Source organism: Quercus lobata, chromosome 6 (genome assembly GCF_001633185.2).
Source record: "Quercus lobata isolate SW786 chromosome 6, ValleyOak3.0 Primary Assembly, whole genome shotgun sequence".
In the NCBI taxonomy this organism is placed as follows: Eukaryota; Viridiplantae; Streptophyta; class Magnoliopsida; order Fagales; family Fagaceae; genus Quercus; species Quercus lobata.
The window spans coordinates 52,312,862-52,336,123 of record NC_044909.1 but is presented as its reverse complement, the minus strand read 5'-3'; the positions used below and the strand labels follow the sequence as shown (position 1 = coordinate 52,336,123).

Sequence of the window (23,262 nt, the reverse complement as noted above, 5' to 3'; positions counted from 1 at the left end):
TTATATACGAGCCCAATGACATCCTTGGGTCGTTAAAAATCGTGTCCCTACAATTGGCGCCGTCTGTGGGAAGGCTTGCACGTTGGCGCAGGTGGCGGTGGAGTCAACTCTCTAGCAAGCAGAGGTCCATGGGGTTTTCCTCCGTCTCCGGCGACGTACAGTTGTTGCTCCGACATAAACTTCTACTAGGAGCTACGCCTTGTAGTGCCAAGGGCGCGGGCATCTCTAAGGGCATCTGGCCTCAAGCCAACTCTCCCCGCCCTGGTATAGGGGCTTATGGTCAAAAAATAAATAGGTACTTAAAAGAAGAAAAACTACAAATCTTGGACAGAACCAAGGCCTTGCATGGTCCTCGGACTCAAGCCTATGGGGAAACCAAGTACAAGAGAAAAATCACAAGTTTTGGACAGAACCAAGGCCTTGCATGGTCCTCGGACTCAAGCCTATGGGGAAACCAAGTACAAGTGAAAAATTACAAGTTTTGGACAGAACCAAGGCCTTGCATGGTCCTGGGACTCAAGCCTATGGGGAAACCAAGTACAAGAGAAAAATCACAAGTTTTGGACAGAACCAAGGCCTTGCATGGTCCTCGGACTCAAGCCTATGGGGAAACCAAGTACAAGTGAAAAATTACAAGTTTTGGACAGAACCAAGGCCTTGCATGGTCCTCGGACTCAAGCCTATGGGGAAACCAAGTACAAGTGAAAAATTACAAGTTTTGGACAGAACTAAGGCCTTGCATCGTCCTCGGACTCAAGCCTATGGGGAAACCAAGTACAAGAGAAAAATCACAAGTTTTGGACAGAACCAAGGCCTTGCATGGTCCTCGGACTCAAGCCTATGGGGAAACCAAGTACAAGGGAAAAATCACAAGTTTTGGACAGAACCAAGGCCTTGCATGGTCCTCGGACTCAAGCCTATGGGGAAACCAAGCACAAGAGAAAAATCACAAGTTTTGGACAGAACCAAGGCCTTGCATGGTCCTCGGACTCAAGCCTATGGGGAAACCAAGCACAAGAGAAAAATCACAAGTTTTGGACAGAACCAAGGCCTTGCATGGTCCTCGGACTCAAGCCTATGGGGAAACCAAGCACAAGAGAAAAATCACAAGTTTTGGACAGAACCAAGGTCTTGCATGGTCCTCGGACTCAAGCCTATGGGGAAACCAAGTACAAGTGAAAAATTACAAGTTTTGGACAGAACCAAGGCCTTGCATGGTCCTCGGACTCAAGCCTATGGGGAAACCAAGTACAAGAGAAAAATCACAAGTTTTGGACAGAACCAAGGCCTTGCATGGTCCTCGGACTCAAGCCTATGGGGAAACCAAGTACAAGTGAAAAATTACAAGTTTTGGACAAAACCAAGGCCTTGCATGGTCCTCGGACTCAAGCCTATGGGGAAACCAAGTACACAAGAAAAATCACAAGTTTTGGACAGAACCAAGGCCTTGCATGGTCCTCGGACTCAAGCCTGTGGGGAAACCAACTACTTAAAAGAAAAACTACGTTACATGAACTTTAGAATCCATCCGAGGGGAACTCCTCGTGAACAGTTGGGTTAGTCCCTAAACTGCACGGATTCCCCAGCCTACTCTCGGATCCTCAATACTAAAGGGATTGATGCAATATAGAGCAATATGTTATCAAAAACACAATAAAAGTCCCTCACTGCTCGGCTACCCTCTCGGACGAATTATTGGGAGTTCATCGTTCTCGGGCATTTGTTTTGCATGCATCGCACAGCGCTCGGCCGTTATTCCGGTTAGTTTCAAGAGTTTAATTTATTGAGAATTACCATTGCTATACTTGATAATGTCAGTAAGTTTAAACTAGTAGGAATCTGTGTTAAGGCATTTTTCTGCTCCAAGTATCATTAAAGGCAAGCTTATATTTAATATTCATGCACAAAGTAGTTGTTGCCGAAAAGAAAAGTATTTAGAAAGAAATAAACTCATCTTTTATTAAGACAAAGAAATAGTACAGTGTACAATGAAAAGCTGAAATAAGCTTACACTAAAGCTAACTACGTAAGTAAAAAGAAAAAATACAAGAGAATGAAGATAAAGCCGAAGGAGAAGCACAGAGGAGAGGTTGGCTGCTGTTCCAAGATGCTGATTAAGGAAACCATTCCTCAATACTTTTACATGCCCGTAACTTAGGCAGCCAAAGAACCCAACGTGGGACCTGCACCGTTGAAGAAAAGGTGCAGAGAGCACCTGGCTTCGAGCTAGCGCCGCTGAAAAAAAGGTGCAGGGAACCCAACTTGAGGCCTGCACCATTGAAGAAAAGGTGCAGGGAGCCGGAAGTTGAGGAGCCCCCGCGAAAATTTGCCTGCAACAAGGCAGACGGCGCTGATGGCGGAAATTCCTTCTTCTGACATACCGAAAATCTGGCATGACCAGAACCTGCTTCGGATTTTGACTGAATGAGGGAGAAGTACCATCTTCCCCCTGTCAAAACGGGGGACTGGCTTGAATCTATGCCATCCTTGTCCGTACCATATCACCTTGAGGATTCGGTGCCTCTGAAGCGTGCGAAGACCTTTCATCCCCATCCACGCCTCAAACATCTTACTTTGAGGCAAAAGGGCACTAGAAATGGAGATCGTGGATATGGAAGAAGAAGTATGATTCTGAAGGGAACAGGAGAGTTCATGTGTAAGGGGAGTGACCCCCTACCCTATTTATACACGGAGCAAACCGGTGGCATTTAATTTGCGTAAATTTCCAAGGAACGCTACGGACAAGGCAGACTTGGCTCAATTTCCAACCTCGTCCTCAACCGTAGGATCTGAAGATCCTCGTGAAGGCGCGCCTCGAGTACCGAAATATCAAAAGACTCCACGTGAATGAGAAATAAAGGAGCGTCCCTTGTTTTGACACGACTCCTATGTAAATGGAAAAGCATAAATATTAATAGAGTACAGGATTTGAGCAAGTCACGAGGGGGGCTCAGCATCACCAAAACCCTCCTTCCCAACTAAAAAGCCGGGAAGCAGGATTTTGAGGGGCTATTGTGGGGCCTGAAATTTGGAATCCCGGCCCACTTCACATTTAAGGGCCCAAAGCCCAGGCCGAGGAGCCCTACTGTCAGGGACACACAATAAAAACTCCTTGAAGGCCCAAGGATGTGGCCGTGGACGACTTTATGACCGACATCTCACAAAAACGCCCGAAGAAAAGGACAGATTCAGTACAGGAGCAGCACAAGAGAGAAGGCTGTCAGCACCTTAATGTGGAGCCCATCGCCTGACAAACCTATACTCATATCATGCTATCCAACTTTTCCCAACCACTCTGACGTAAGGATTGACAAGACGAGTAACCACCCCAAGCAAGGAGAAACGGACACGTAGGTGAAAAATGGGAAGGAAATACTAGTATAAAAGGGAAGCTCGCTGCATTGACAAAGAGGTCTTCTCCCCAGGAACTAGAGGGAGGGGGGGGGGGGAACGAACCCATAAAAAAGAAGAATGGCAAGGATGAGACGCTCCTCGGACCAAGTCCGAGGAGATAAACTTTTCAAACCTCATCCGTGTAAGGCTTAGCCCTACAAGCCAAACCCACCTTCGTATGGGCTTCCATGAAAATCCTGACTAAACCGTTGCCCAGCGACCAAGGTCCAGTCTTTCCAAACCCACTCTCTACAAATCATATTGTTCGGGCCCTTTATATACGAGCCCAATGACATCCTTGGGTCGTTAAAAATCGTGTCCCTACAATATAAGTATTTGTATTTTTAATTTTAATTTTTTGGTGACTTGACCCCCCCGGCTTCTTCTATGATTAAGGTTTAAGTCATGATTTACTATTTTAATTAACAGTTGCATATAATATTCCCCTCACATAAGGAACTTCATATGCTTGGAATTTATTCCATGTGAGAGTGATATTGTTTACAACCATTACCATCTCCTTAGTCAAATTATTATTAGGTATTATGGAAATACAATAACGTGATAATCTCTCTAGTCTCTTCTCACGTGAATGATGGATATCATTATAAATTTAATTAATGTGATATACTATTTTGAAAGATGAGTGAATAAGATGTCAATATAGATGTAATGTTGGGAACTTGAGCAACTTTGATCAACTCAATTAATAAAGTCTCCTCTTCCAAACAAATGATATTTTATTAAAAACAATGATAATAACAATAGGACTAATGGCAACCAGCAATGCTAGGAACCTAAAACACAACCAAATTTACAAATTTTTAACAACTTGTTGAGGTGGTAGATTATAATTGATGCAACATCACTTCTATATGAAAACCACAATTAACATCATTTTTATTATACACTAATCACAATGTACTTCCAACAATGATGAAAGAAATTATGAAGTCTATTATACCAATAGAATTTTTAGAATGACAACAAACCATTCCCTCTAGAGCAATACTATCTGCACAAAAATTTTTCGCAGCAATTAAATTAGCAAATTTTTATTGATTCCCATCTGAACCTACTGGCTACTACTAACATTATGTTTTTTACTTATCACTAATAATCTCTCATATTGACAGATGTGAAAAGTTTTACCAAATTTTTTGTGTTCTAACATATAGAACCCAGACACTTCTAGTACAAAGTTTTAGCAATGGGTGGTTTGGAAGAATTATCTCCCGTATCCAATGGTAATATGTGGCCCTTACATGTGTGTGAGTTCAATCAATTGCATGCATGAGAAATAGTTCTATCTTGAACGATTAGGGGAGAAACTTCGGTTGGCCCAAAAGAGTCCTGACCTGAGAGACCAACTAGCAAGGCTTGTGGCCTGCGAAGTTAGCATTCTTCTGAACTTTATTTACTGACCAAGATCAGAAGACAGATAGCATGGCCCATTTTATTCAGTATAATGGGCCTAATAGGGACCAAGAATGGCCCAAGAGGGGTTTATTTTATTAATTCGATAGTTGCCAAGGATAAGATTGTTTCAAAATTGAAATTAGTTGCCAAAGCTCATCTTATCCTGTTAGCAAAAATTTTGATCTAACTTGGATCAAGCTAATTAACAGGAATACGATACGATAAGATTGCTTCTATATCGAAATTAGCTGCCAATCTTATCTTATCGAGCCATTGAAAAAATTGAGAAACAAAATCAATTAAGATCTTAAATTTCTTGTTTAGTGCCAGACAAATTTGACCACCCTAGTCACCATATTTACAAAACCAGGCCCATAATAGCCAAAACCAAACAGAGAAAGAAAAGTCTATCTATCTATCTTTATCGTTCACATTCACACTCACACTTACGCTCACACATTCACATTAAAGAAGAGGCACCCATGTTGTAGTAAATTTATCATATCTTATGAGATACACCTCATAGAGTACATTGACACAGGTGAATCGACCGCGGGTGCACCACCAATACCATACACCCTCGGATGATCGCTCTCCAACCCATAATCCATCATCGGACGGTACTCCAAATCTTCATCATGATCATTCACATACTCTGGGATCTCTATCTCGTTCCTCCTCACATGCTCCCACAACAAATCAAGCCTCGCCACGTACTTTAGCTTGCCGTACAACCTAACTCACACACAAAACAAATACACATCGATTACATGCACCACCCACCACTTATTATTATTAATCTAATATGCTAATCTATTGCGATTAGATTAGATGGTATCTGGCTATTAACGTGTCTATGTGAAAAAAGAAAACAATGTTATCCCAAAGTTGTGATTTTTTTAAAAAAATAGTTAGCTTATTGAATAAGAAATCTAAGTGTTAAAATCTTATTTATACCAAAAATTAATTGATAAGTTAAAATAATATTGTAGTTTATTATTACCCGCCGGTGAAGAGAAAGCGACCAAAGGTGGCGAAGAAGAGCCTAGCTTGAAGGTCTGGATGCACAAAATACACAGTCTGTAGATTGTCTTTCACCTCCATCGGAATCCCATCGTAGATTGATCGTAGGGCTGAGATTCCCGGAAAATTCTCGCTCCTTTGAACTCCGGTGTGCACGTACACCACCGAAAATGGCTTCTTCTCCAATTTCGGATACACCTTCTCCTCCAAATACTTCTTCACCGTTTCCACACTCGCACACCGACCTATAAATAAACAAAAACCAAAACAAACATTTAATAAATAAACAATTAAAATAAAAAAATAAAAAAAACACAAACACAAACACAAACAAATATAGACAATATTAAAAAATAACGTTAACGTTATTTACCAGGGAAAGATTTTCCGATGATACGAAGGATCTTGTGGCCACGTTTGTTTCTGCCTTTGATCTTGAAAACCTCGACCTTATCGATAACTTGTTCTTGCTCCTCGTATTGGGAACTGTCAGCTGCCTGAGCCTGAGCCTGAGCACACATATTTTTTTTCCTTAATTTAAAACAAAAAAAGGTATATTATTTTATCTGTACGAGTATTTGATGAGTTTCGAACTCTATAAAAAAGAGGGTTGGTGGAGGCAGTTTCTTTTGGTAGTTTGTTTCACGAGAGTCCCACCATTTTTAGTTTATATGATGAAACTGTTACGAAACATGGAGAGAGAGAGAGAAAAAAAGAGCATGTATGTGTGTTAATAAAGAATCAATAATACATGCGAGGACAAGCGTAATTATGGGATGTGGGTAGAGATGGATGGATAGGTGAAGGACAAGGGTTTGAGAAAATCGGAGAGAAACAAGTTAATGGTCTTTGGTCATAAAGAAAGAAAGAGAAGGAATATTCTTTAAGCATGAAAGCATATTTCTTTTTCAGACTCAAAAAGACTCGTAGATTGATTGAATAGTCCGATTCGAACGCCGTGCTTTGCTTTGCCTTTGCCTTTGCTACAGCTAGTGACGTGTTTTGGGTCCCACTTGGAGTTATTGGATCAGAACTTATCCAGGCCGTTGGATCTTCAATATTTACAACAATGACTTTTACTTTACTGTGTCTGTGAGTCACTCGGGAAGTCAGGTCGTGTCAGAATAATCACGAGGGACCCTTTTGGTTAAAATTGGGAACATATTTCTCCGTTTGTCTACTGCAATAATTTGAGGTTGCTTCGTATGGGCCCAAGTTTACAAAAGGCCACTTTTACTCAGGAGTCAAATGAATAATAATTCCAACTATTCAGGGATGTTCGGTATAAGTATGGGAAAATATGTGTTTTGTTATTTAAAAACATGTATAAGTGAAAAAGTATATAAAAATATATATAATATTGTTTAAAAATTAAAAATATATATTTAAACATGTTTATCAAACAGCCCATTAAACTCATTATTTTTTTTTGATAAACATTTAAATTCATTATTAAGTGTTGGTTAACATAATTAATTTTATCAACTTATTTTATTATTTAATTTATTTTTGTTATTATTTATAGGTTTCACTGCACTTTTTAGTATTATTTATAGGTGTCACGATACTATTTCAACTAACTTTTACCTTTATCTACAGTACTTTCAGTAAAAAATTTTCAATTTCAATAAAATAAATGGATACCAAACAAATCCTAAATAAATATAAATATACGATTTGATTTAATATTTCAGTTTTTAACTTTTAAGGTAGTTATCCAAAAAAAAAAAAATATGAATAAATGCTTTATTGACCAAGCAAAAATAGACAACAACCAGGAGAATTAGACTTGAGTTCATCTCTATCTAAAACTAGGACAATTTGAGACTATAGGGATGGGAGCTAGTCCAGTCCAAGACAAAAAAGCAGCTCACTGCACTAAAAGATGAGCAGTTATATTGCCTTCTCTATAGGCAAAAAAATAAATTTACATTTACAAAATATTTGGCTAAATTAAGAATGTGGGATGGACGAATCTCTGACCTTAAGAAGAAATTGTCATATTTGGAAATGGCGTTGAGTTTTAATCCTTAAGGTTTTACCCAATCCCACATCAGGAAGAGATACCTCCCACTCATGCTTTATAAGCCTTTGGCCTAAAGATGAGTGTACCACTACTACATAGTTCAAAAAATGCCTAAGGATAAGTGTACCACTCATGCTATTTGATATTATTTAAAGGTTGTGAGTTCAAAAAATGCCTAAACTAAGAAGGCTTTACTTATGTAATATATAACATATTTAACTTGAATATGCAATGAACTACTTGAACGGCCTTACAACTTAGGAAAATTAAATCAACAAACTCAAAGTTTTAACATTTCTAAAGTGACATTAAGGATTAAAAAAAAAAAAAAATAGATAAAGACAGAATTAGATGAACTGTATTCTTATGTAATATATAACATATTTAACTTGAATATGCAATGAACTACTTGAATATACAATGAACCAGCTTGCCAGAATGGCTTTACTTGTAATATTATATCACATTTTATAATATATAAACGGATCAAATGACATAAACCGAAATAAAAAGACAAAAAATATTTAAATAGTATAAGACAATAAGGCAATTACGTACATTTGTGATTGTCAGTAAATAATTGAAATGATAAGAAATAGACTACAAAAAGGTTTAAAAAAAAAAGTCGAAGGGAAAGACGGGCTAAAGGTGAAAGCCAAAAGTGAAAGGTGAGAAGAAAAAGTGAGACTTAGGGCCACAAAGTGTAAAGTTGAAGTAAATGGGATGGGTGGTAGGTAGAGGTGTTTAGGGTTTCGATGTTGACTTTTTAGATTTTGTTTAAAGAATGTTTTGAAGGCTAGTTCTATTTAGGTTTCGTTTGGGAAGGAGGAAATTGAATAGAATGGAAAGGAATGAAAATAATCATTTTACAATATTCTTCCCTTCCCTTGTTTGAGAATTTTAATGGAGAGAATGAAAAATCCATTCCCTTGATTGAGAGTTTGAGTAGGAGAGAATAGAATCGGTAGAAAGGAACACCCATTCTTTTCTATTTCTTTAAAACCTTAAATTTTCATTCTCCTCGAAATTGGGAGGAATAGGAGGGAACAGAATTAGATTTAATGATTTTTTCACTAAAATTCCCAAAATACCTTTGTATATTCAACTCTTTATTTTAAAATAGAGGTCTAATAGAACTCTCTCCGTCCCACTTTTTTTTCCTGTTGACAAGTCAAACTTTTTAAGAGAATATTATTTATTGTCTTGTCTACCTTTTAAAAATGTATAAGTTTCCAAAATTACTCTTAAAAAAATTTATCAAAAAATTGAATTAGTAAATTAATAGGGGTATAATAGGAATGACCTTTATTTTTGGAAACAGGACAATATTTTGGGACATCTCAAAATGAAATAGAGGACAAAAAAAAAAATGGGATGGAGGGAGTAATATTTTCATAAAATGATTCTATTCCATTTCCTCTATGTTGCTCCCAAACAAGATTACTTACATTCCATTCATTTTCATTCCTTTCCATTTCTTTATTTTAAAACATACAATCAAGGTTACTTAATTTCATTCAATTCCATTTTTTTTTCACTCCTTTCACTTACTTAAATACATTTCATTCCATTCCATTCATTTCCATCCCCTTATGATCATTTCATTCCATTTCATTCCTTTATGAACTCCCAAACGGAGCCTTAGGGAATTGATTATTGATTAGTTGTAAAAATTTATTAGGTGAATTGATTAATTTTAAATACTTAACAATTTGAACTAATATATATATATTTATGTATGTATAATTAAGTGGGCGGGTCAGGTTGTAGCGGGTGGACAATTTTTTAATTCATAACCCAATCCAATAAGCAATTTTGGGGGTCTAACCCGCCCAACCCAAACCGCCTAACTTAATGACCGGCACGAGGAAGGCCAGTCGGGTGTGGGTCGGGTGGATTGGCGGGTTAAGTGGATATTTTGCACACCCGTAATTACAACATGTCATTAGAAGATTGTGAATTTATTTTGTCACTCACTATCACCAACAAAAGAGAAACTAAAGGCCTGTGATCCTCCTTGTCCATTTCCGAGTAATTGCTAGGACATGGGCAATTCCGCACTCCGCTTGTGTCTTCACTTTCACTCCAAAACAGGAAGCCTCATTGCTTATTGCTTATTTGTCTTCATGCAATCAGGCCTCAGTTTGTTGCTTGTTGGTAGGTAATTGAGTATTTTATTTGGATACCGCGTTCTTGATATCCTATGCACACAACGAGTCAAATACCATCCATATATTGCTAGGCCATGTTCTTATTTTCATAAATTTAAAGTTAGATCAACATTACAATACGCTCTATTGTTTACAATTTATATTGGTTGGCAAACTATCATGACTAGTCTATATATGTCTAATGCTTTTTTGCAAATTGTTTACCATTCATATTGGTTGGCAAACTATCATGACTAGTATATATATGTCTAATGCTTTAATTTGCAAATTATTGCCTAGAAAGCTGTAATATATTTTGCGGTAGTGTTATTTTAATCTTAGAATAGTTTTTTAACAATTAGATATGAGAAGAAAGTATCTCATGTATTGAATATATATATTTTCCTTTTCAAAAATTGAAAGTTTCACATGATTATAAAAACCAAATATTATAATTGGGAAAATACATGAAATAATAATGGGATATGAGAACTACTCACATTTTATTGTGGGTCAAGGCATGTAAAAATCAAATAAATCCGTTGGTTTTTGTAATTTTAATGCCCATGAAAAGTCCATCACTACAGTGATGGGAGCGACGAAGCCTAGAAAAAGCTCATGCTCAAGTGTGCGAAGACAATTCAAATTTGGGCACCAATCTGGTTCATTGATTGGCTGGGAATCATATAAGGCATACACGATCAGTAACATTGGAACTTGGAACTATTCGCTTGACGATGAATAATCAAAAGATGAGAGAATTAGTGGGGACTTTTAAACAGCAACCGCTTTGATGTTGAGTCGAAGTCCCACACCGAAAGCGAAGAAAATAACGGGAGGTCGAGTTGGATATAAAACCAAAGCTTAGGAAACACTGAGAGTATCTTTGCGCTTGGGGCAATGACGCAGCTAGTGAGGTTCTAACCGAGGCGCGTCTATTGCTGGTTGAAAACTATTTCCAAACCCCCTCTTAGGCCTGGGTTCAGCTCAGGCCTTCGAGAATTTCTGGAAGGGCTCCCTCCGGGGTAAAGCCCTAAAATTCTTAGTTCAATTTTTACCATTTAAGAGGCCCTAGTTGCATGGGCCTATATATTTGGACCTGTATATCTGGATAAAATTGAGGTTATACTCCATTTCAGGTCCACAAGCTCATATTTAATTGCAGTAAAGCTTTTCAATGAACGTAAAACAAATAACATAGCCAAAAATATTTACCTAAGATGAAGTTCATTTTTTAAGAATAGAGTGGCACTAACTTATTGCAACCCTCAGAGAGAGCCTATTGTGTATTGAATCCGGTTTTTCCTAGAATGAAGATGTTCTGGCTTTTAATCAGTTACCTGGAGATTGGAATTTTAAAACTAATGTAATACGTATAAGAATAAATACATTTGACAATTTTTATATGATTGAATTGTCTCTATTATCTATTTCCACCCAGCATTTGGAAGTGAAACCTAGAATGAAAAGATTAATGCTTGTGATCAACAACCTACTTGAAACGGATTTGTCATTATAGCATAAGAAGTAAATGTGAAATTTCCCTCAATATTTTTATGTATTTGCGTATTTTTTTATTATTGTTGTTGTCAATATATAAATTTTTTTTTATTAAATTGTGTAATTTATGCTTGTGAAGGAACAACTTAAATTTTTTTTTTAGAATCGCCACTGCTGTAGTTGTAACATTAGTAAGATAGTTGTCATCAATTTGTACGTTGGTTTAGTTTTATATAATAAAATTATTTCCTCTAAGAGAACTTGCACGGCAAGCCTGCCTTCTGAGATAGTTGTCATCAATTTGTACATTGGTTTAGTTTTATATAATAAAATTCTTTCCTCTAAGAGAACTTGCGTGGCAAGCCTGCCTTCTGAGACAGTTGTCATGTGGCTTTAGTTTTATGTAATAAAATCATTTCATCAATAAAATCATTTCCTCTTTCCTTACTTGCGCGGCAAGCCTGCCTTCTGAGATAGCTGTCATGTGGCTTTAGTTTTATATAATAAAATCATATAAAATCATAAGCCTGCCTTCTGATAGCTGTTATGTTGCTTTAGTTTTATATAATAAAATCATATAAAATCATAAGCCTGGCTTCTGATAGCTGTCATGTTGCTAAGTTTATATAATAAAATCATTTCCTCTGTACTTCCTTGCTCGGCAAGCCCTTTGTGGTTCTCTCTCTCTCTCTCTCGTGCTTGCTTCCTCTCTCGCCGCCTCCGACGGGTAACCAACTCTCTCTCTCTCTCTCACAGAATCTCAGTACTGCTTTTGCCTTTGTCAGTGCATCATTGTATGGCAGCCAATTCGAATAGCCGAGGGGTCGCTCTAAGCTTGGGCAAGCGAGTCGTCAATTGAATCCGAACTTCCAACACTAATTCTCGTGATCCACCTGTTACTACTCTCAGGTCAGTTTTTCCACTAACCTATTTGCTTTGATTTATTTTTTGGTATATATGTTATATCTGTGTATCAGTGTCTGGAAAGTTAGAAATTTTTTATTTCTCAACTGTTTTTGATCATAGAGTTAATCTTCTAATATTATGCTGCCATTTCCTAATTACTTTCTTGCTACGATTGTTTTGTAGTTAAAAACAATAACACTAATAATAATTATGAGAGACCAAAAAAAAAAAAAAAAAAAAAAGCCCATTTAGAATTTTTGTGCATGAGATATCTGGGTAGTCAATAATTTTGGGAATTTATTTTATCTCAGGTGTTGTTTTATATTTCAAGAAATTAAGGAATTATCTCACTTATTATTATCGTTTTTTGGATTATATTTGTTTGTTTCCTAATATTCTGACAGGTGGGTGAGTTTTGTTTTTGTTCAGCTTGATTGTTTTCTCTATATATCTACTTTTCCATCTTCCTCTTCTGCCATCTGATCTTTGATAGGGAACTTCGATTTTTTATTTATTAAATTTTTCCCAAATCCAGAAGACAGACTTTATCTTACTGTTATATAAAAATATATACACATATATTTTTTATCTTCAAAATATCTTGCTGTTTGTAACGATGCGTTCTCTCTCTCTCTCATGGGCGGCTCTAGGAACAGTTCAGGGGGTTCAAATGAACCCCCTGAGCTGGCCAGAAAAAGAAAAAATTTATATATAATTTTTTAATTTATTTTTCAGCCCTCTTAAAATAAAATTTTGAACCCCCTAGAGCTAAAATTTGAACCCCCTGAGCTGGCCAGAAAAAGAAAAAATTTATATATAATTTTTTAATTTATTTTTCAACCCTCTTAAAATAAAATTTTGAACCCCCTAGAGCTAAATTTTTTTAAAGCCTAGTTGAAATGAACTTGATTATGATTATCTAGACAATATTTTGGCCTTAAAAAACTCAATATCAAACCAATTTTTCCTAAAATATGAGAGAAACAGTAAGTCTAACAACAAAAGTATAAATTTATTTATTTTAATTTTTTTTTTAAATCATTTAGATCTTAAAATTTTGAAATAAACTAATACATAAAAGTTTATTGTATTTAGATCTCTCTTGGAGTTTACGTAACAACAACAATTCATATGTTTATAGTATTTAAAAATAATAAATGATTTTCAAGATTTAAATTTAGTAACAATAATTAGTATCTTTATTATATTAATAGGGTCCATTTGGATTGAACTTATTGTTGCTGAAATTGAAAATTGAAAACACTGTAGCAAAATAATTTTTAAATGTGTGAATAGTACCATGTGATCCATTTTTAATAATTTTTAGTACGTGAACAGTATTGTGAACAGTAAAGAACAGTGAATAAACAGTAATTTTTGTCCCCTGCACAGTGAACTCATGTGAGGTTATTGTTCACACGCAGGGGAAAAAAAAAGTGGAAAACATGAAACACTTTCAGCCCAAAACAAACGCTCACATAAACTATTATAAAAAAAAATCGTATTAATAAACAATATAAATTAAACTTATAGTTTATCTTATATGAGAAATGCTATATTCATAATTCTTTCACAACAAATCTTAAGTAACAGGTGTTACTAGTTGTTATTGATGGAAAAAAAGTAATTTCAATATTGAGTTTAAATTAAAACTAATAACAAATTATCACCTAAAATTGTTAGAAAATAGTTATGAAAATTTTGTAAATATAGCACTTTGTAATAAAGAAATCATGTAGACTGAAAAATTCATTTTTTACCCAAAATGCATCTTCTTATTGACCCCCTTAAAAATATATCCTAGAGCCACCATTGCTCTCTTGCTTCTGATTTTGGAAATGGACCGAAGTTATAAGAGCAAGTTAAAAAGCATGGTTTGATGGCCCTAAGGGTTAAATGAGCAAAGGGAAAAATCTTTTGCAAAAAAAAAACTCTATTAAAATTTGTTTCATATTGCCCCTAGGTCCTACTGGTCATGAATTTTGACCGAAATATAATTTTGTCGTTTTTGCATGAAAGCTTATAGGTAGAATATTTAGAGGTCCAAGAAATAGTTGGTAATATCTTTTCTAAGAAAAAAAAAAAAAAACCTTTGTTAAATTTCATTCGAAAATGCCCCTAGGTCCTTCTGGTCAAGAATTTTGACCAGAATACGATTTTGGCAATTTTGCACGAAAACTTGTAGATACGATATTTAGAGGTCCAAGACACAATTGGAAAAAAATTTTGCAAGAAAAAAAAACACACGAGTAAAATTTGTTCAAAGATGTCCCTAGGTCCTACGGGCCTAAAAATTTGTACGAAATAAAATTTTGGCATCTTTGCATGAAAACTTGTAGGTAACATATTTAGACGTCTAAGAAACATTTGGTAAAATCTTCTGAAAGAAAATAATAAAACTTTGTTATTTTTTTTTTGAAAATGCCCCAAGGTCCTACTGGCTAATAATTTTGAACAAAGTACAATTTTGGAATTTTTGCACGAAAACTTGTAGATACCATATTTAGAGATCCAAGAAACAACTGGAAAAATTATTTGCAAGAAAAAATAAACTTGATTAAAATTTGTTCCATAATGCCCCTAGGTCCTACTAGCCATGAATTTTGATTGGAATATAATTTCGTTGTTTTTGCACGAAAACTTGTAGGTAGAATATTTATAGGTCCAAGAAACAGTTGGTAATATCTTTTGTAAGAAAAAAAAATCTGTTAAATTTCATTCGAAAATGAAATTTTGACTAGAATACAATTTTGGCGATTTTGCATGAAAACTTGCAGATACCATATTTAGAGGTCCAAGACACAATTGGAAAAATCTTTTGCAAGAAAAAAAAAAAAAAAACTGGTTGAAATTTGATCAAAAATGTCCATAGGTCCTACTGGCCACAAAATTTGTACGAAATAAAATTTAAGCATCTTTGCATGAAAACTTGTAAGTAACATATTTAGAGGTCCAAGGAATATTTGGTAAAATCTTCTGAAAGAAAAAAAAAAATCTGTAAAATTTTTTTCTAAAATGCCCCCAGGTCCTACTAGCTAAGAATTTTGAACAAAGTACAATTTAGGCGTTTTTGCATGAAAACTTGTAGATACCATATTTAGAGGTCCGAGAAGCAACTGGAAAAATATTTTGCAAGAAAAAATAAACTCGATTAAAATTTGTTCCATAATACCCCGAGGTCCTATTGGCCATGAATTTTGACCAGAATATAATTTCGTCATTTTTGCACGAAAACTTGTAGATAGAATATTTAGAGGTCCAAGAACCAGTTGGTAATATCTTTTGTAAGAAAAAAAAAAAAAAAAAAAAAAACCTCTGTTAAATTTCATTCGAAAATGCCGATAGGTTCTACTGGGCAAGAATTTTGACCAGAATACAATTTTGGCGATTTTGCACGAAAACTTGTACATACGATATTTAGAGGTCCAAGACACAATTGAAAAAAAATTTTGCAAGAAAAAAAAAAAACACGAGTAAAATTTGTTCGAAAACGTCCCTAGGTCCTATGGGCCACAAAATTTGTACGAAATAAAATTTCGGCATCTTTGTACAAAAACTTTTAGGTAACATACTTAGAGGTCCAAGAAACATTTGGTAAAATCTTTTGAAAGAAAATAATAAAACTCTATTAAAATTTTTTCGAAAATGCCCCTAAGTTCTACTGGCTAATAATTTTGAACAGAGTACAATTTTGGTGTTTTTGCACGAAAACTTATAAATACCATATTTAGAGGTCCGTGAAATAATTGGAAAAATTATTTGCAAGAAAAAATAAACTCGATTAAAATTTGTTCCATAATGCCCCTAGGTCCTACTGGCCATGAATTTTGACTGGAATATAATTTCGTTGTTTTTGCACGAAAACTTATTGGTAGAATATTTATAGGTCCAAGAAACAGTTGGTAATATCTTTTGTAAGAAAAAAAAAGAACCTCTATTAAATTTCATTCGAAAATGCCCCTAGGTTCTTCTGGCCAAGAATTTTGACTAGAATACAATTTTGGTGATTTTGCACGAAAACTTGTAGATACGATATTTAGAGATCCGAGACACAATTGAAAAAAATTATTGCAAGAAAAATAAACTCGAGTAAAATTTGTTTGAAAATGTCCCTAGGTCCTACGGGCCACAAAATTTGTACGATTTTAAATTTCGGCATCTTTGCATGAAAACTTTTAGGTAACATATTTAGAGGTCCAAGAAACATTTGGTAAAATCTTCTGAAAGAAAATAATAAAACTCTGTTAAATTTTTTTCAAAAATGCCCCTAGGTCCTACAGGCGAATAATTTTGAACAGAGTACAATTTCGGCTTTTTTGCCCGAAAACTTTAAATACCATATTTAGAGGTCCAAGAAAAAACTGGAAAAATTATTTGCAACAAAAAATAAACTCAATTAAAATTTATTCCATAATACCCCTAGATCTTACTGGCCATGAATTTTGACCGGAATATAATTTTGTCGTTTTTGCATGAAAACTTGTACATAGAAGAGGTCCAAGAAACAGTTGGTAATATCTTTTGTTAAAAAAAAACTTTTTTAAATTTCATTCGAAAATGCCCCTAGGTCCTATTGGCCAAAATTTTTGACCAAAATACGATTTTGGCGATTTTGCACGAAAACTTGTAGATACCTTATTTAATGGTCCAAGACACAATTGGAAAAATCTTTGGCAAGAAAAAAAAAAAAAAAAAACATGATTAAAATTTGTTCCAGAATGCCCTGAGGTCCTACTGGCCACAAATATTGACCGGATTTCAATTTTGTCGTTTTTGTACGAAAACTTGTAGGTAGAATATTTAGAGGTCCAAGAAACTGTTGGTAATATCTTCTGAAAGAAGATAAAAAATATCTATTAAATTTTTTTCTAAAATGCTCCTAGGTCCTACTAGCTAGGAATTTTGAACAGGGTACAATTTTGGCGTTTTTGCACGAATACTTGTAGATACCATATTTAGAGGTCCTCGAAGCAACTGAAAAAATCTTTTGCGGGAAAAAATAAACTCGATTAAAATTTGTTCCATAATGCCCCTAGGTCTTACTGGCCAAGAATTTTGGCCGGAAATTAAATTTGTTCCATCAGAGAGAGCCTATTGATTGAAGATGTTCTAGGATTTCAAAAGCAGTAGAGAAACCAAAAGGAAATATACACATAAATTAATCACCTTTTTTAGGCCATTTTCATTAACAAAAGTCCCCAAAATGTTGTGAATTAAGGATGTGTTCTCAGACATCTATACCTCTCGTTGCTTCTTTTTGTACAGAATTTGCAAGAAACAACAGTTACAAGAGACCCAAAGGTTGTAATCAATGAGTGACGGGGATGTCATCTATAAGCTGTACATGTGCTACAATACTACAAAAATACGTTGATCTAAGTGAGCTGACTAAATTAATTATACTTGAACTCGGAAACCCGCGCCAGCTCTGACAATTCTTGTTCGCCACTCAAAACCTACAAAGAAGTATCTGTTTTGCTGAGAAAATGAAATTTAAGAGAGAGGTAATTTTATGGCACATGAATCCTTGTATTCTTGCGCCTATTCAAGAGAAAGAGCTTTGGAATGCTGAGAACCTATAGCATCATTTGTAATTGAAAAATGACAACTAAAGGGAATTACTGCCTGCTTTCTTCATTATTAATATCAATTCTCTTGCTAAGGCCATATGAATTAATTACCAGAGGGGAAAAAAAGGCTTCCTTACCTGACCATTAATCACCCACATTGGGAAACCTTCAATTTTAGCATCTGTACATGCCTTGGCCATTTTTGTTCCTTTCCTATATCCATCAGGGAAGCACTCCACATAGTCCAACAGCTTCGCCGCCTCAAGCCCAAACATCTGTACAAAAGACACAGAAATATAAGTGGCATATCATAATTAAAGTAGGAGGTCAGGATGATAAACTATTTCTATGAAATGAAAAGGCATGTTGAACTGACTGGGGGAAGACAATTTGGATACCTTTTCTGTAAACGTTTTATTCCAAGTTCTTCCTTAAAATAATCATAAAACCCTAAATCTGCTAATCTGTCATTAATCTAAACTGAACTCCAATCAGCTACCCTTACTCAAATGGTGGTACTTGAGCTCAATGTAGTTCACTCAAGCAAGGAAAGCCATCTTGATGGAACAGTATCCAGCACCAAGGATGGTTGGTAGGAGAGGGAAAATGAATGTCATGATGGAATAAACATGCATCAATCACGCTGATGCTGTGTAAATCTAGGTACTCAACCAATGCAAATTTACAGACTCCAGAAAATTAGCTGCTTGGTTCTTAATTTTACAACGTTACAACACCACCAACCACCAAGCAAGCATTAGTTCCAAAATTTGGGGTTGGCTATGATCCTCAACAAACTAGTCAAGGTCTACCACATGTACTATTTTTCATTATTTTATGCCATCCAAAGTCATACTTGCTGTTTACTTCCTTAATTAGCATGTCATTTTTTATTTTTTAACTTATATTAATGATATTTTTTGTCTTCCTCTACTTTTTTTGGTTCTCTCTGCTTGAATAAACAATTTTACAATGTTACAATATGAAATTTGAAGAGATCATAATCAAGCAAGGATTTCAAAGATGCCCAGTGGATTACATATATCCAAATGAAAATTTCAACAAATATTTTAAGTAATATTTTCTCAATAGCAGTTAATGTTGCATGTGCGGACTGCAAAGGTTCATGTAGCCACTATGAGGACTTGTCAAAAATATCAGCAGTCCTTTTTGGACTCTTAAAACCAACACTAATCATCTACATTGCATCTCTTGAGAAATCCTTTCAAAATTTTGGAATACTTAATAGAGAGGCTGAAGAGGAAACCTTCCTATTTATAAACATTATCCTACACCAAGTTCTATGTTTCAACTTGAACAAAGCCCCTTCCTGCCTCCAAGAATAAAAAATAAAAAACCTGTAAAGGTAAATGTACCTGTTTTTGTTCTAAACAATGTGAACACCAGAAAGCCCCATACATTTTAGCTCCTATGGAGTTCAGATGCTTTGCAAGAGAAACAGCAAAAGGACTTGAAGTTGTTGTGATCTCTGTTGTAAAGTATGGGAGGTCAATTTCAGCCAAGCTGTTGAGATAGACATGAAACAGGAAAAGAGAAAAAAGATTAAGATACGTAATTCCTTGTGGAAAAAAAAAAGAGAAAAGAAAAAGAAAAGATGGACAAAGCATATTAATTCATTGAAATTGATAATAGTCAATTATCTAACCAAGTGAGTTAGATTTCTTGTAAGATCAATGTGGAGATTGAGGCCATAGGTTCAAGATCCACCAGTTGCCCATGTATCTTATCAAATATCAATTACCAAAAAAAAGTATTCACTCTAGATTTCCAATGATGAGACCTTTAAAAAAATAAAATCATTGCTTTAACTAGAATTACACATGTGCCTCATAAAATAAAGGTTAAAATATTCTTTTCATCCTTCAAATACAGGCCAAGTTCTCTTTTTATCCTTTAAATATATATATATAAAAAAAATTGTTTCCATCCTTGAAAATTAAAAATGTTTTACATTTTTTCCTTCTATTTACTCTCCTTAAGATTTTTGCCAGCATGTCAGATAAAAGGGCAAAAATAGAACCTTGACGAAATTTTAGGAAACTGTTTTTTTTTCCCTTGAAATATAATCTAGGCTGAGGTTCTATTTTTGTCCCTAAAATATGAATTTCATTAGAGACACTGACAAAAAAACTCAACGGAGGTGGATGGAAGGACAGAATGAGGAAATTTTTAAATTTTCGACAACAAAAATAGAACTTCTATATCTGTACCGAAGAAAAGCTTTGATTGTAATTAGTATAGTAATAGAACACGATTTTTGCAGCGCAATCTCTGTTGAAATTAAAGGAAGGAGGAGGGGGGGGGGGGATCTTTCCATTTTGGAAATAGAAGTCTATCTAAGTGAATGTACTTGCCATGTGTCTTAAATCAAAACTAGGCTTCTTGACATCTCGTGCAGCGACAAGGGAAAAAAGAGGAGATAAACAAATAGAAGCTGCCACTTCGCTAAATCTTCACATAGCATTTCCAAATAAGTACAAAAAAAAAAACTCCATTATAGCTCCAATAGCACTTGGTTGCAATGGTGTTTTATTAAGAGAAAAAAGGAAAAAGAAAAGACGGAAACAGAAAAGAAAATGAAGCCAACAGAACATGCTCATGTAAGAAACAAAGATGCGGTAATAATCTGTAAATAGAAACCATTACCTTGAAGAAATAGGTTGAGAAGTACTGTATGACGTGTTTAGGGTAACAAATACCAAGCTAGCTATACATAGCTGTAAACCAACCACTTTTTGTATCTCTTCCAACCCAAAATCCTACAAAACAACCCCCAGAAACATCTTATTATACTTAAGAACCAATTACAGCAATTTCAGCAACCGAGGGATAGAAAAGAAAACAAAAAGCTCACCCTTAAACTGATGAAAAATAAGCTGAACGACAACAAAGCTGACATTAGACAGTATGAGCATGATGCTCCTGAAAATTTTGTTCCAAGAATGTACAAAAAATATGCACTGGCAGCCGCCATGGAGGTAGTACTTCCAAGTATAATCAAACGACCCGTAGGTTCATCCATTCCAAAGGGCAAGTTCTTTCTACTCAACTGTAGACCCAGTGATGCAACTAACCCGTATGCAACCATCCCTATAAGTGGAAGAGGAACACCTGGCAAATGCAAAAGCATTGAAATTGAAACCCTCTGTCAAACACATAACCTGCAATGTATTTCGTATAGCAATATTCCAGTCAAATAAAACATTTCTGCATTGTACAAAATGAAATTGCTATGACTGGAAGTACACACACACACACACACAAGAAAAAAAGGAAAAACAGAAAAAGAAGAAGCAAAGAACTAGAATATATTTAATAATCGAGATAGTTCTATAAATGAATTGATCTGTTCATAAACAGCTCAAACGCAACTTGTAGAAAAACTTGTTTATGTTTTAGTATATCTAGCAAACAAGCCAAGCTTTCATGAACAAGCTCATAAATATAAGGAACGATTTTAATACATATAACATTATAAGTTAATTTTTATACATGTATAAAAGGTACTTCAATAGACCTGAGATTAGATGGTGTAAGCTTGTGTACAAGAATGATGAATCTAATTTTTATAAGTTCATAAAAGAAATCAATTCTATCTTATTAACTCAAATATTATAATTTGGTTATTAATTGTTAGCATAAATTTGTGAAAAGATAAATTTTTTAAGTCCTGTTGTTCACTATTACATGGGAAAGGAATGAGTTAATTAACTAGCTCGTGAACAAACTCAAGCTTGTACGACAATAAAATGAACCAAGCTTGAATATATATAATCTAGTTTAGCGATGAAGACGAGCTTGGCTCGTGTTCAAAATAAAATTAAATACTCAGCTCAATTCAGCTCTAAATAGAGATAATTCACAAGCTCTAGAGTAATGATCAGAGAACAGAAAAAGGTAAACAAAGTCAATATGCTATAATCAATTACACTAAATTCCTTTCCCTATTGGCAAGAAAGCATTAAAACTTGCTTTAAATTATAATAATAATAAAGAAGCTCATGTTTAACAAATTTCTATTACAAAGTACTTCTTAATTTAGAAATAAAAAAACAAAGTATTTTATTGCACACTAATAATTAACTGAAACGGTTTAGAATGAATACCAAAAACGACGGCGTATTCACTGTTGAGAATGTCGCCGCAACTGCCACCTCCGATAGGGCAAAAGGCATCGGAATTGGTGAGCTTGAGGTACGTCAAGTACGTCGTCTCTACAAACCCTAACCCTCCGAGCCCCGCACACAATTTGTCAGTCCAATTGGTAGCAATCACAGACGCCGTCGTTTCCGGTTCAGATTCAGAATCTTGACCCGGTCCCGGAGATAAGCAATTCACGGAAACGAACAGTGGTCTCGGACTCGGACTCGGACCGTGACACCAACCATTCTTGAGAAAATCAATTCTGCCTTGGCTTTGCGAGAAATAATCGTAACGAGAGCGAGACACGAACGAAGAAGGAGACGAGAAGCTCACCAAGCTCGCCATTATCAAGCTCCACACTTCTTTGAGTTCACGAGAAGTCGCTAGCTTAGCTCGCTCAGTAATCGCTAGCTTAATTTCTCATTTTTTTTTTTTGGAAGGGATAGGCCCAAGTCTAAAATTACAATGTAAGTAAAAGCCCATTGTTGGCCCAAGCTTACTTGGGCTCGACTGTTTCAGGGAGATTGATCCAAATTTACAAATTGCGCTCTCTTTTGGATCAAAATGGCCAAGTATTTCCTACCAATGAAGATTGTCAATTTCGTCCTGTACTGTATCCATCAATACGTAAAGTATTTTCTTACTGATACTTGGATAACAAAGTTTATTGGGGCATATTGATACTGCAATGAACTTCACTAGGCTGTGGACTCCCAAGCTTTATACTCCCAAATGTCTTGTTGTACTGCTTGTACACACTGTGATTTTGAATACTTGAACAAACTTTATATCAAATTTGCTACTCTAAAACCGATCACTGTTTAGAGTAGCAAATTTGAAGATTTTTTTTCTCAGACAAAAATCTTCAAATAATCCTGAAAAAATTTAATGAACACCTTTTTTGTTCTCACTAATGTCTCCCTAGTACCTCCTAGACCAATTGTTTCTTTCTGAAATAGGCTAGAGCAAAGAGCTGTAAAGATAAATTGTGATGTAGCAGTGGGGCTAGACCATTCTTTTATTGCTATTGTGGCTAGAGATTGGAGAGGGGTTTTGATTTTCTCCTTCTCCAAGCAGAGGCTGAGGCCATAAATTTGACGATTCATTTAGT

At 35.2% G+C, this 23,262-nt stretch overlaps 2 protein-coding genes and 1 non-coding gene across 3 annotated transcripts; 1 reads left to right on the top strand and 2 right to left on the bottom strand.

Moving 5' to 3' along the window:
- Window positions 1-5,094: 5,094 nt before the first annotated feature.
- On the bottom strand, window positions 5,095-6,661 carry LOC115995038 (ganglioside-induced differentiation-associated protein 2). Its single transcript, XM_031119447.1, has 3 exons — window positions 6,209-6,661; window positions 5,816-6,080; window positions 5,095-5,547 (listed from the first exon to the last, which is right to left on the bottom strand). The coding sequence occupies exons 1-3, from the start codon at window positions 6,354-6,356 to the stop codon at window positions 5,319-5,321; spliced, it is 642 nt and encodes a 213-aa protein (XP_030975307.1). The 5' UTR covers window positions 6,357-6,661; the 3' UTR covers window positions 5,095-5,318.
- A 4,232-nt stretch (window positions 6,662-10,893) lies between these two features.
- Window positions 10,894-11,044, top strand: LOC115951102. The gene has a single exon (XR_004083229.1). It is a non-coding gene; the product is annotated as a U4 spliceosomal RNA (small nuclear RNA).
- Window positions 11,045-17,571: 6,527 nt separating this feature from the next.
- Window positions 17,572-22,567, bottom strand: LOC115993553 (thiol-disulfide oxidoreductase LTO1). Its single transcript, XM_031117494.1, has 6 exons — window positions 22,115-22,567; window positions 20,863-21,119; window positions 20,655-20,767; window positions 19,364-19,511; window positions 18,125-18,262; window positions 17,572-17,873 (listed from the first exon to the last, which is right to left on the bottom strand). Exons 1-6 carry the CDS (start codon window positions 22,494-22,496, stop codon window positions 17,811-17,813), a joined length of 1,101 nt encoding a protein of 366 aa, XP_030973354.1. The 5' UTR covers window positions 22,497-22,567; the 3' UTR covers window positions 17,572-17,810.
- Between the last annotated feature and the right edge of the window lie 695 nt (window positions 22,568-23,262).

Excerpts from the sequence above, each read along its gene's own strand:
- LOC115993553 (XM_031117494.1), bottom strand. The coding sequence starts at position 22,496 with ATGGCGAGCTTGGTGAGCTTCTCGTCTCCTTCTTCGTTCGTGTCTCGC. Across the intron at positions 19,512-20,654 it reads TCTCAACCTATTTCTTCAAG|CTTGGCTGAAATTGACCTCC; the intron begins GTAATGGTTTCT and ends CTATCTCAACAG. Across the intron at positions 17,874-18,124 it reads TGTGGGTGATTAATGGTCAG|GTTTTGAGTGGCGAACAAGA; the intron begins GTAAGGAAGCCT and ends ACTTCTTTGTAG.
- LOC115995038 (XM_031119447.1), bottom strand. The coding sequence starts at position 6,356 with ATGTGTGCTCAGGCTCAGGCTCAGGCAGCTGACAGTTCCCAATACGAG. Across the intron at positions 6,081-6,208 it reads CATCGGAAAATCTTTCCCTG|GTCGGTGTGCGAGTGTGGAA; the intron begins GTAAATAACGTT and ends GTTTATTTATAG. Across the intron at positions 5,548-5,815 it reads CGCTTTCTCTTCACCGGCGG|GTTGTACGGCAAGCTAAAGT; the intron begins GTAATAATAAAC and ends TGTGTGAGTTAG.